Source organism: Salvia hispanica, chromosome 3, assembly GCF_023119035.1.
Source record: "Salvia hispanica cultivar TCC Black 2014 chromosome 3, UniMelb_Shisp_WGS_1.0, whole genome shotgun sequence".
Classification (NCBI taxonomy): Eukaryota; Viridiplantae; Streptophyta; class Magnoliopsida; order Lamiales; family Lamiaceae; genus Salvia; species Salvia hispanica.
In genome coordinates this window covers 33000617-33014266 of record NC_062967.1, presented here as the reverse complement: position 1 = coordinate 33014266, position 13650 = coordinate 33000617, and the positions used below count along the sequence as shown (strand labels likewise).

Here is a 13650-nt window from a genome sequence, read left to right as displayed (position 1 = left end):
GATAAAAGAGTGAACACCACTTTGATAATCTACACTCGAGAGAGGGATCCTTTGTGATGGCTTGGGTCTTTTGTTACATGGAGTTAATCTAAACATATTAGAAGGAGACTTCAATATTAAGGGTTAATCAACGGGGTGAGTACACTCGCGAGGGGCTCAACCTAGACTAGCGACTTTCCTAGTAACCCTAGAGACATAAAATGGGTGATCGAAGTTGTTGAATCAATTGCACAACAATTCCATTGTAGTTGGATCCAAAACTCTACTCTCCTCTTTGAGGTATCTTTTCACTTGTGTTCATTTCCTCTTGTTACTTTTAATTTCTTTTTCTTGTTATATGTTTATAGTAGTGTTAGAACAAAACCAATTCCTTTTCGATTGTCTAGATAGTAGTCGAAGTTTGTTCGTGGTACTTGAGTTGATATAATCTTGTTTTTGTGAGATACGATACTCTTACTTGTTTTATGCTTCACTAGCCCCGTACACTTGCGGGTATTTCTCGTGTCAAAATAAATTGAGTCAGTTTTTTCATTACCTTTCAACCCTAGTTCGATATTTGTTCAAGAATGAACAAAAATGACAAAGAAACAAGTAGATATCGCGAAAACTTCTAGAGATTACATTCTCTTTAATTTCTATTGTCCGATTTTGAGTATTTTTTATTTATTTTAGTGTTAGGTTAACGATACAAAGTTTATTTTGAATATTTCACTGATATTTTAGAATTATATGGGATTTGGAATGAATTCAAGTGATTGAGTGAGTTTTTCTCTATTACTGAGCATGCAATGATCTGTGATCAAATCAGTTTTTGTGAAGAATTATATAGTATTTGGAATGATATTTATGCTTATTGTTCACATTGTTTATGCTTAATAACGTAGAAGAAGTAGGTGTGGCGCTGGATCAAAGAAAAGGCTACTTGTGAAGTTAAAGGCTTCGGCTCTTTTGTAAATGTCATTAAATCACTTAATGATATACAAGTTCAGGCTATTAAGGAAATGAGATTTGGATCAATTTTCTATTACATTGTCAATTATATTCCCAGTATGACAGAGGCAGACCCATGTGCAATGGGTAGGGCTAAAGCCCTTAATAAATTTTTTTTAACCTTTTCTCTTTAATAAATTTATAAAATTTATCCAAGTTTAGTATACAAAAAGACCGGTAGACAAAACTTCTATTTCAACATTTATTTGAAATAATACACATGGTTCTATTTATTGTTGGTGGATGAAGCCACTATATTTTTTCTAAAACTTTCTAACTATAAATTTTTCACTAAGAACTCTAGTTTTTTCTACTTAACACTACCTAATAATATTGTAATATATTTAGAACATTTTTTGTAATTGTAAAAAGTAGAGGACCTCGTTGTGGAGCCTTTTTGGCCCAGAGCTTCTCGATTCGGTGCAAGGTTGCAAATGACGAGATTGAACTGCCAAGCATTAGCTCTCAGGCGATGGTGTCAATTCTTCATCCTACCGCCGGAGAAGAACGAGAAGAAATTAACATAGAGAGGCACGCAATTCTTTTTCTTTATCTTATTTGTAACATCAAATCTTGGAGAAAAACTTTAAAATTCCAATAAAGTTTATAATATTTATAATTTTTGGAGGAACCCATTATAGTTGGTTAGACATCAACTAAAATTGAACTCAATTGTCAAATTAACCTAGAAGTTGTAATTTAAAAAAAATCAAGTAAATTATTACTATTGTTATTATTCCAAATGATGTTAAATATTAGTACTAATTAACATTTTTGAAGACACTTTTTTTTTAATAACAAGGCATATATCAACGAACAACTAATTCTCTTACTGATTTGTTGATATTAAAAATGAAACTATCAATCCAAAAAATTTAAAGCTACTCTATATTAAAATAATTGAAGGACCCATTTATCTTTTTGATAATCCATCAATAATTATGTCATATATTTTCAAATTTACACAATAATCACACTTTGTTAGATGAATTAAACATTTGATTACATAAGTAAAATAGCATTTTCTCTATCAAATTCCATCATTTCGCTTTTCCAACTGAAAAATAGTAGTAGCATTTTCACTACAAATTTTTTATTAAGTTTTCGTTATTGAGTGATTAAGTATGTCGGGAAAGAAATTAGGGAGTTGCTTAACATTTCCCTAATTTTTGCAATTAAAGTTATAATATTGTTTACCCGCATGCCACTTTACCCTCATTCTAATGAAAGTTCAATTTTATTTTTTTCTTTTTAATAAACATTTATTTATTTTCATGTATAAATATCTCGTTCATCTCATGCTTCTTTCATTCCTTCTTAATGTAAAGATTTTTTAGCGTTGTCACTGAGAAATGCAGAGGCTAGTAAGTACGTTACACTTTTTGGGGGTAAATTTTCTATTTATGGACTGGTATGAATTAATTATTTCTTAGATCAACAACGAGCATTTTAATTTCTGGGCTTGTGTTATTTACAGCAAAAACTCGATCTTGTCAGTGAATTTGGTGGTATTAAGGTTTACTCGCTTTAGTGCTTGATAAAAAGTGTATTCTTGAATTGCTTTTGGGTTTCTTTTTCAGATTCTTGTTTCAAAGCTTAAATCTTGCTAGATTTTCTTTGATGTGGATAGTGCTGAAAGAATTTGATACGATCTTCTTTAGATTCTTAATTAGAAGTGTGAATTTTGGTAGTTAGATTTTACAGTTTCGCTTAACAGATCAGAAGCTGCTTTCTCTCTCTCTCAATAATTAGTGTTTTTTTCTGTAATTTTTAAGTGCATTTCCTCCTATTTTGATTCCATATATGAGTTCATATTTCTACTTTTAAATATGTTTAATTTTCAATATAAAATGCCTATTTTGTAATTTATGTTGAAAGTTGTTGCCAGTGAAAATAATTTTTGTCAGAGCTCGAAATGTATTATTTGATGAATTCTATAGCAAAGATGGAATATATGAGTAGATTCTGCAAAATTGGAAGCATCTGATGGCTTAGGCTGTTTTTTTATGTATCTCATGGTTTAGTTGTATTGGTAATTATTCAATTCAAGTGAACTGTTTATTCACATATAGGGAATTTTGCTGCTGCTCGTTTTATCGAGCAATGCTGCTGAGTATGAAGGGGAATGCAAGTTGGGTTGGCCGCTGGTTCCAAGGCCTCACAGCGTATCCGTCTTGGAATTTGGTGCAGTTGGAGATGGGATCACTGATAACACTCTAGCATTTCAGAATGCTATTTTCTATTTAAAGTCCTTTGCGGATAAGGGTGGTGCCCAACTCTATGTTCCAGAAGGAAACTGGCTCATCGGATGCATCAGCCTCACGAGCCATCTTACGATTTTTCTGGAGAAAGACGCTGTTATTCTTGGCTCTCAGGTCGGCATTTTGATGTGCAAAATCTATACACTTTGTTCCCAACTGAGAAAATGCGCGTATTTTAAATGTTCAATTTGATCTGTGGGAAAGTATGAATTTATGAAATGTTCAACTCTAGCTTACCTGCGGTTCTTATACGTTTGGTGAATCTCTTGATTGAATCTTAGCTTCTGTTGAGACTATACTCAAGATATTGATCCAACTTTTTAGTTTAGGCTACCACAATCGGTTAATTACTCCCTCATAAGTATTTGGTTTGCAACAAACTTGAAACTAAAGCCTAATTACTGAATTCTTCGTGTTTTTGATAGTCATATGTACGGTATCCTACTTTAGAGTTTCAGTTTTACAGACACTGTACCCTGACTTTGCAGGACTATAGTCACTGGGACGTGGTCGAGCCCTTACCTTCGTATGGACAAGGCCTTGAAGTACCTGGTCAAAGGTACCGAAGCTTGATCAGTGGGCAAAATCTCACTGATGTTGTTATCACAGGTATGGATTTTCCCTTTTAATTTATTCCATTTGCTTCTTGTTTCTATTGTCTCTTTGTCTCGTTTCTCCGATTCTTACATCCCTGTGATTTGTCGTCTGCTTTGTTACAGGCAATAATGGAACTATTGATGGGCAGGGTTCGATATGGTGGGAGCAACTCAATTCTCGTTCTTTAAACTACAGCCGACCACATATTGTTGAACTTATTGGTTCAATTGGCATTGTTGTGTCGAACCTAACCTTCTTAAATGCACCCTCTTGGAATATACACCCAGTTTATTGCAGGTTGCTCCTCGCCTGCAAATCTTGTCCAATTATTTTGTGCTTTTGTTTGTCGATAAACAAATTATTTCCTGAGTTTTTTAACTGGAAGGCATGCTTCCACTCTCTGTCTCTGAATGCAGTAATGTGCTAGTTCAAAACATAACCGTTTATTCTCCTTCCTATTCTCCATTCACGAGCGGGATAGTTCCAGGTCAGTCGAGAATCGAGATTAAGATTCATAAACTGAAGCTTGCTTTCCACTCTACGTGATGAAAACTCGATTCAAAGTTGTGTTTTATATCTCCTATAGTATTATTCTCTCAATATGTTGAATTGATAATTCTGAATTTCTTACGAATTTCAGATTCCTCCGAGCATGTTTGCATCGAGAACAGCAACATTAGTGTTGGACACGATGCCGTGGTGCTGAAAAGTGGTTGGGACGAGTATGGAATGGCATATGGAAAACCTACCACGAATGTTCATGTCCGGAATGTCCGCCTCCATTCCTTCGCAGGCTCAGGCGTCGCGTTTGGCAGTGAAATGTCAGGTGGGATTTCTAGCATTCTGGTCGAGCATATCCAGGTGCACGACTCCCAGGTAGGCATTGAGCTGAAGACAGCAGTCGGGAGAGGCGGCTACATGACCGACATCTCCATATCGGACGCTCTCATGGACAACGTGCAACAAGGGATCAAGGCAACAGGTCATTGCAATTCTCATCCAGACAATAAATTTGATCCTCAGGCGTTGCCGGTTGTTAGTGATATCAGATTCAAGAACATTCTTGGTTCGAACATCACTTCGGCTGGGAGGTTTTTTGGGATTGATCGATCGCCCTTTACCTCGATATGTCTGTCGAACGTTTCTTTCTACCTAAACTCCGATCCGACCACATCGTGGAAGTGCCTCAACGTCTTAGGCTCGTCTTTCGACGTGTCGCCTATGCCTTGTCCTGAGCTTCTAAGCTCCGCTTCGAGTTCGTTTCTCGATTGTTTCGTCTTCCAACATCCTAGTAGTAGAGTTTCATATATGTGATTGTGTGATTTTATTGGATTTTGATTCATCCGCTCGCTGATGGAAGCGATGAGCTTTAGGCCGGGGTGGAGGCTTACCAAAGTCGGGTCGTGGTTGTGTTCGTGTTTGTGTATAGGCATCTGTTTGCTTTGTTCGTGTTGTAAGAAAAGTTTTGGTAGTGCATGCTTATTTTTTTGGGTTGCTTTTTTGTTAGGTATTTTTCATTTACATTTGTAAATTCTTTGGATTTGATTGAATATGCAAATGCTATCTTTTTTATCTCTGGAAAATATTCATCTGAAATTCCTTGCAGAGAGAAACTCTCTCTCTTTTTCTTTTCCCATTTTTTTCCTTGGAAAAGTATCCATCTTTTTGTAATTGGCTCACAATGCACATACATGAGACGCATCTGATACAATATTGTGTTATGAAAAATTGCAAGTAGCTCTAAAAAATGTAAATTTCAAAGAGACATTTGATATATCAATGATTCACAGCTCTTTGTTTCACTCTACATTGAAACAAAAGGAAAATTTACGTAGTAAACTTTTTCAAAATTCTGCTTTAGATGAAATTCTGAATCTTTTCCTAGTCAGCTCTGCAATATCATTGTGGATTTAAGAAGAAATATTCACTACTTACAAAAGAATTACAGGGACAGAATTCACAGGTAAGATAAAAATGAAATATTTAATAAATTTAATCATACATATATCATTGTTGAAAGACAAATAGCAACCAAAACAAAAAACCCAAAAAAAAAAAAAGGTTCTTTCCATCCAAGAAGCTGGAATTATTGCTGTGTTGGCCTGTGTCGTGTATGAGCAGATTTTTTTTAAAAATTAAAAAATCAGAAACTCTACACATTCTCTGCCTCATCTCATTGTAAAATCGAAAAAAGATAGAACTTCTATTTTCCACTGCCTGTTTTCCGCTTCGTTTCAGTAGTAGCCTGCCTTCCCACCCGCAGGGGTGTCTGTCCATTTCCACCTCCATTCACAGATTTCCTCGACGGTGGTGACGGTCCGAATCTAGGAATCATGCTCCTGTATCCATAATATTTGTATGGATGTATGTTTACTCGTCCAAAAATAAGACTATTAAGTTTCTATTCAATACATACCTAATAAAAAGAGTATTGAGGTAATGCATGCAACATTACCTGAATTCTGGGCTTTTGGTGTGTTTGTGATTAGGCTTCTGCACATTCGGACTCCCTCCACTGGCAAAGCTCACACGCCTGGAATGGTTTAACTGCCAGAGCAAATCCCGTTCGGAAGAGTCGCTGGTCCCAGCATCGAGCTCGTCCACATCATCATTGTCACCGGCATCAACCTGGTTGTTTGTTTGAAATAGGCCAAATGGTTTGTCAGGTTGATATTTCTGACTAATGGCATCGGACACATTGCTGTTGCTCGGATCCCAACTAGTCATGAGATTGTCTACTCCACAAAACGGATCTTGCTTGTTCACCATGAGCTTGTCCACCCACTCACCAGAGCAGAACTCTCTATCATCATATTCATCTAAATTGCTTTTTCTGGAGCTGTTTGCAGATGGCCAGCTAGGTGAATTACCGAGGAGCTCGTTTAGATCCAAGCTCTCTCTGTTTTTCCCTGAGCGTGTGTGATGAGCCTGCGGATTTGGTGAAGATCATACATCAGTTTTGAGGTTTGCTTAATGGTGTTGCATAGATGCTACTGTTTCAAATACCTTTACATTGGTCACATCTTCTATTGGTTTCCGGAGCCCTTGTGGCGACGTCAGGCTCACATCTCTACTGTTTGGTGTATGTTGATAAGGAGATAGGTGCATGCCACTGCCAGATGTCGTTTGCTGCAAGGCAGCCTTCAAACCGGCAATCTAACAAACAAATAAGAGCAAATTGAGAAAGCGTACGAATTAAAGGTCGAACTGTTTTTGATCATGTGTTAGAAATGAATCGATAAAGACCTGTTCCTTGAGTTCCTTGACATCTGCAGAGTCCTTGTTCATTCGTGCAGCACCAAGTTCAACAGAAGCGACACGCTCAGCAAATTTAAGTGTGCTGATGGTCTCTCCTAAGGCATCAGGCTCCGGGTTTATGTGGACAAACATCAATGTCTTGGCTTGCCCTCCTTAAAATGACGATATATGGCATCAAATCATGTCAAGAACAGAGATATAAGCAAGTGATTTACGCAGCTCTTAGACTTACCGAGCGAGTCTTGGAGCAGTTGAGTGAGTTTGCTATTCCTGTAGGGGACATGTGAGGTCTTTTGGGCAAGGGAGGAGATCACATCACCCAATGCAGAAAGAGATCTGTTAATGTGCTGAGCCTCTTTGAGTCTTCCGCCGGTTACTTCTGATTTGTCAACTCTCTCACTCCTCGGCCAGATCGACTAAATGCATGCAGCCTCGGAGGGAGCTACCGGTAGTCAAGTCTCTTCCTTGGACATGAACTGTTAAACAACTGCAACAAAAGGGGACAGTAGCAGTTGGACGAGACAAAACTTTGTGAGCGTAATATGAGCTCCGATTGCATACCTGTGTGAGCGACTACTACGCTCATTGAGTGCAGTTGCACCCACAGCCCGGTTCTTGTGTCCAAGATTCATTAGATCGATAATGTCAGATGTTGAGGCGACGCGAACCAAACTTGCATCCGGTACACTGACTCCCGTCTGGGAACTGTTTCGAATTTCTAATGTACACTATTAGTAAAGGAATCCAAACATTGTAAATACAGCGATAAATTGATAATTCCGGTTAGCGTTGAGAAAGGATATCTTCTGTTTGAACCATCTGAAGACAGTAGATCTCTGACTTGCTCGTTGTAAATCTCTAGCATTTGAACAGAGACTTCGTATAAGAAACTATCCTTTCTTTGGTCGGCAAGCATGAACAGATCACGTAAAGCTCTGTAGTTCACTCCCTGACTATGCTCCGTGAGATCCCTAGGTCCGGTCTGAATTCAAACGACGTTAACATTAATGCTTCGTTTTCAAATAGAAATAAGGTATAACCTACCATGGTGAAAGTCTTTCCTGAACCAGTTTGGCCATAAGCAAAAATGCAGACGTTGTAACCATCAAGGACCGATCTTATTAGTGGCTGGGTGTCCGAAAATACCTCCTCTACAAAGAGATAAAAAAAAAACTACAGAATTTTCTTCTTACACTCATCAACTAGTTACTGTTTTGATGTAATGGCTAACCTTGAGTTGCAGAAGGTCCAAATACTTTGTTAAAGTTGAAAGATTTGCGCCCTTTCCCATTCTTTGCTAGAGTGTTTATGCATATGGTTCCTTCTTCTATATGATCGACGGTATTCAAATGATCATATTGTCCGGGCAAGAATGGCTTCACACGGCAATAGACCCTAATGTTTCCTGGTCCAGTAAAAATACCAAAAATCAATTTATTGCAAAGGAAGTAGGATGAATGAAATCAAACAGCATACTAGTATAATACAATGAACAGATTTTACCCTTTAGGTCCTGAACTTGATTATAAAGCTTCCGGTTTTCCTCAAGAACTATATGATGATTAGAAGCAGCATAAGCTAGTTCACGAATATGGAGGCCTGTTGAGAACAGACATAGGGTTAAGCCGATATTAGAAAGAAATGATAGTCTGCATAAATACAAGCAAATCAAGAATTGGAAAATTTCAAATTCTTACCAAGATTTTGAACTTCTTCATGAAATTTCATTTGCATGAACTGCAGGCCTGCTTTTGTAGTCAAAAGAGTTTGCTTGAGCACCTGGACCATATCACTTACAAGATGAGCATTTTCAACGAATATAAAAGAAGTAAATTGATAGAAATGATTGAGAGTGCATCAATTTTCATATGATTTTTCTTAACCGCAATGTTCTTATGTTGCTGATCAACAATCAAGTGCTGGTTCATAAATCTTCGTTCTGCTTCTTCATCGATCTTGTTCTTTTGTGACATATCGTTCTTCTGTTCAGCCTTCTTTAACGAAAGAGGGAAAGGATGAGCATTCTATAAGATTTAACCAATAAATAATGAGTATTACACACTCTGCAGCAGCTCATTTACCTTCCCACGGGGCGAAGAGGGATTCACGAAACATTTGTTGCCCTGATAAATAATCGAGTCCCTAAAGCATGCTATCTTCTGTAAAATGATGGAACATTAAGTGATAAGCCAAATGAGTATCAAAACATATTTCTACAGCATTCTTTGGAGTATCATCAGTGTCACAAATAATGAAAAGGCATGCATGACAGCATGAAAGAAAGAAAACTATACCGGTTCAAATTGGCTTCCGATTCGACTCTCAAACTGCTCCACAACCTTACACAATACAGACTCAACAAGCTGCAAAAACCAGAAGCTACCACTTTAGGTACCAACTCAAAGTCCAGAAAAAAAGCTATAAATTCACAATCTCACCTTACAAGTATACATTTTCAATTTTCTAGACAAAATTTAATCAACGGAGAATGGTTTAAAGACTGCATATTTTTTTAAGTGTTTCAGTGTAAATTTACATCTAACACAGCATACATACATTTGGCACTTCTTCAGGCTTCTTGTCCAATAAAACTGCTCGAACAAGCATACTCAAGGATGCAGTAGACTGCCAAAACAAAGAACACAAATAACATGAATGTCTACTGCAGGTGCTAAATTAGACAGTCAAACTCAGTACCAAGAGCTTCGACTCACAGTTCTGTTAGAATCTTGCTCATTGCACGCGCCATTCTGAGATTTCTCATTCATAGACGTGATCTTTAATATGGAACCCATGAAAGGCTCCGATTTTTTCCCTGCAAATTGCTTCCCTGATGTACTTGTTCTAACATTTCCACCAAATTTCCAGACCCCATTTCCTCCCGTCTTATGCCATTCTCTGTAGGACTTAAGAGCCAAAACACAATTCACCACCCTCGAAGAATTTCCTCCCTAACGAACAATTAGATTATCAATCCACTAGCAATTGCAGAAAATCCAAAAAAAATTCTCATCAGTTTATATCATGAGTACCTGCTCTAAATCAGAAGCCTCAAAAGTTGGCATTCCCATCTCTTTCACCGCAACAAGAAAGTTCCTCACATTCTCAAAGTACTGAAATGCAGACAGCGCAGAACCATCAGGAACGAGCACTGCATCAGATGAACTTTCAACCACCTGAAATGCATCGATAAACACATAAACATAAAAATCACAAAATCATATGAACACAGTTACTCATTTACTGAACCTTTTGCACAGCTCCAGCTTGGATTTTATTGAGTGCATTGCAGAGAATTATTCCACTTCTTAATCCAAGCCTAAATTCTTCCTCAGAAGGCTCCGCTGGCAGATCTTTTGCCGCCACTACTCCGATAAGCTTCCTCAGCCATGCTGCAGCTTCGTATCTTCTATTTGCTGCATTTACGGACTTATTATTTCCCAAAACCAGGCATCATACTACAAAAATCAAAATCCAGAGATATGGCTATTGGAAACAGAATTCCTCAATTATCCATCCAAATTCGTATCAATCTCAATGTTTCAGCTTCAAATGTGTAAATGATCCTCATTTCTAAAGCGAATTAGTTACATTGATTAACAATGCAGAAAATCCTTGCACAGAAATCAGGTACCAGCTCCTTTTACACAATGAAATTTCTTAGAAATCCTAACATAAATGTGCAGCAAAATTCTGAACCAATTACTACTTTGATTAACAGTAAAGAAAATCCAAACTCAAAAACCAAGTGATCACTCGGAAATGTGTATAAACATATCATAGCATCAAAACGAAAAATTATGTGAGAATCAGATGCGTTTGGAGTTCGTTTTAAGCATCAGAATAACCAAAATGCGCGGCAGAATTTACCGGCTTCTTCAGCGCGTGATCGGACGACGACCGACGCCGCGGAAAACGGCAATGCGCCTTCAATCGCGGCCATTCAAACTCGCGGATATTAGAAACTAGGAAAACGAGTGATCAGAGCTCCAACGTCAATTCAGGTACATTAGTAGTAAAGAATAGATAGCTTTTGTTGTCATTCTACAACACTACAGTAAGGCAATGGCCATGGCTATTACGTCTCTTTCTTCTCTCTTCTCTCTTCTCTCAAATGGAAAACTCTGTTCATCGCTTTATAGTTGGAGATTGAGTTTCCGCCATTTTTCCAATATATTCTTCTTTATATTTTTATTTCCACAATTAATTTACTTTCTATATAACAACAATCATGAATAATGGTTATTTATGAGTTTAATTAAATCACTAAATTTAATTTTTCTCAATTAATTCTCAAGACGTTGCATGTAGGTAATTCTACTGATACACAGATCTATTTCAATAATAAACTTTGGTCGATCACATAAAATTTTAAAACAGATTATTAAATTATAAGATTTCTATTTTTGCTCAATTGGCCTATGCATGTAAAAAAAATAGTGTTGCTCAAAATAGTTACATTTAGTTAAAATAAAAAAGAAAAAAAAACTTACTATTATAATTAAATAATAGTAATTGTTTTGAGCATCAAATACGATGTCTTGTACATGCATGAGAAAAAATTAAAATTTCGTGATTAATACTCCAATGTCCACAGTAATAGTCCCAATAGTGAAATGTGGATCTTATCTTTAGATATTTGTTTTATATTGTGATAAAATATGAAGTAATGAGTTAGTAGAATGTGAAGTATGGTAAAAGTGAAGTGAGACAATTAATAAGGGACATCCCAAAATGAAAATCTGGAATACATAGGGATGGAGGGTGATTTTTTTAAAAATAATTGAAATTTCGTGATTTTGTAATTTAGTAGTACTACTATTTATATTATATTTTAACTGTAGCAAAATTTAAATAAATTTTGTGATTTAAATAATTATTACAAATAATAATTTGTTAGTTTGTTTAATTAGTTCAAGTATTATTTAATTTAACACTAAAGTGTAAATGTGGTCGTTTAGCGGAGAAAATCTTTTCGTATTCATTGGGTTATATTAGTTGAACATTAAAATCCAGGATTTCAGTTACAAAAATTGTGGAATATTTTTTTTCTATTTTTGCGTTTCTTCTAAATTGGAATAATATGATCTCATCTGTGATTAATATCACACGTTTTTTTGTTCGATTTGTTTTTTTTTATTCTAAATTCTGATTACTTCATGTATTTTTCTTGTGGGGGTAATAACTAGTGTGTGTAACATATGAGTGGACGCGAATTAATATTTGTAACTTATGTAATTTTTATATAAACAAACGTTATATGCAAAATTTGATGAGCAAAAAGGTAACAATGTCTACTACTGAATATGCACATATATGTGCGACAGTTGTCAAGTGCTATTGAGCATTGAGTATTGTCATAATTATTTAATTTTATTTTGGAGAAAGTATTGACATAATAATTAGTTAATTTAGTTTCATAAAACTTGCAATACACATAAATGCGCTATCATAATTATTCAATTTTATTTTGGAGAAAGTATTGGCATAATTATTAGTTTCATAAAATTTGCAAATGGAGGTCAATTTCCATTTCTCCACTTTCGTGCTCATGCCTTATTGCGCACATCAAAGTTTTTTTTTTCATTAATTTTTATCGTCACTGGAATCCTATGTAAAATTTGTAGTATGTCTAGGTTGAGGTTATGCAGTTTTTAAATTGTGTGCAAATGTGCGAAAACTTGCATAGGAGCAATGCAATGGGACATGTTTAAGAAAATGTAAAAAAATTAAAAAAGAAAGAAAGAGAGGATATAATGCTCATGGTAGATTTTAATAAGCATGTGTCATATTGGTTTATCTCTCTATTAATATTAACAAATTCTGAATATTTTGTTGATGTAAATCTACTTGAATTCATAATAGATAACATCTTATGAATTAAATTTAGCCCTGAAATTATTGTTTGATACTAATTCGGTTATTATATCAAAATTAACTTTAAAAAATTTGTACCCCTTTTAACAGACTTCCCATGTGGGAACAAATAAAACCCACTAATTTCATTCAAGCCATAATTTCTTGCATGAAATATGACAACCACACAAAATTACTTGAAGATTTTATTAGCCTCCTAAACTAATTCAACTTTTTAATTTTCTTGTAATACTCAAGTAAACATCTTTCTGATAACCCCAAAAAAAGATTATATATATTTGGTGTTTTTTTCCTTTTCTAATAAGTTGGGGTGGTGGCCATGAAGCATCCCCATGAATCATGATATCAATGGCACTCCTCACAAGCTTTTACAAGGCTTTCACTTTGACAGCCCAGTAATATATGATGAAAACAATGTATTCGTTTCTTTATTATGTATACATTATTAATTTTTAGTTTTAATGCTAAATGATTGATTATAGTATAGATACTTTTGTTGATGATAATTAATCTCATAACTTACATTCAGTATACAGAGTGGCTTTATACACCCCGCTTGTACCAAGAACCTGCCAGATTAGTTAAGTTAGCTTCCTATGCAAATCCACCACAAATGACGATGTATGGAACAACAATTGGAAAAATATATTAGTACTTGATTTGGTCA

The 13650-nt window shown here is 35.7% G+C and overlaps 1 protein-coding gene and 1 pseudogene across 2 annotated transcripts; one reads left to right on the top strand and one right to left on the bottom strand.

Annotated features, from left to right (window-relative positions):
- Positions 1–2227: 2227 nt before the first annotated feature.
- LOC125210866 (probable polygalacturonase) lies at positions 2228–5424 on the top strand. Of its 2 annotated transcripts, none has more exons than XM_048110474.1 (6): positions 2228–2354; positions 3063–3365; positions 3740–3860; positions 3971–4145; positions 4265–4335; positions 4489–5424. In XM_048110474.1, exons 1-6 carry the CDS (start codon positions 2343–2345, stop codon positions 5160–5162), a joined length of 1356 nt encoding a protein of 451 aa, XP_047966431.1. In that variant the 5' UTR covers positions 2228–2342; the 3' UTR covers positions 5163–5424. The 2 variants fall into 2 exon arrangements, with proteins under 2 accessions (XP_047966431.1, XP_047966430.1); XM_048110473.1 differs by having other exon boundaries at positions 2258–2378.
- Positions 5425–5797: 373 nt separating this feature from the next.
- Positions 5798–11083, bottom strand: LOC125215115 (annotated as a pseudogene).
- Between the last annotated feature and the right edge of the window lie 2567 nt (positions 11084–13650).

Bases quoted from the DNA above. Each gene is read 5' to 3' on its own strand.
- LOC125210866 (XM_048110473.1), top strand. From the start codon at position 2,343: ATGCAGAGGCTAGTAAGTACGTTACACTTTTTGGGG. The intron at 2,379-3,062 runs GTAAATTTTCTA...ATTCACATATAG, and splicing joins GTACGTTACACTTTTTGGGG to GGAATTTTGCTGCTGCTCGT. The intron at 4,336-4,488 runs GTCAGTCGAGAA...TACGAATTTCAG, and splicing joins CACGAGCGGGATAGTTCCAG to ATTCCTCCGAGCATGTTTGC.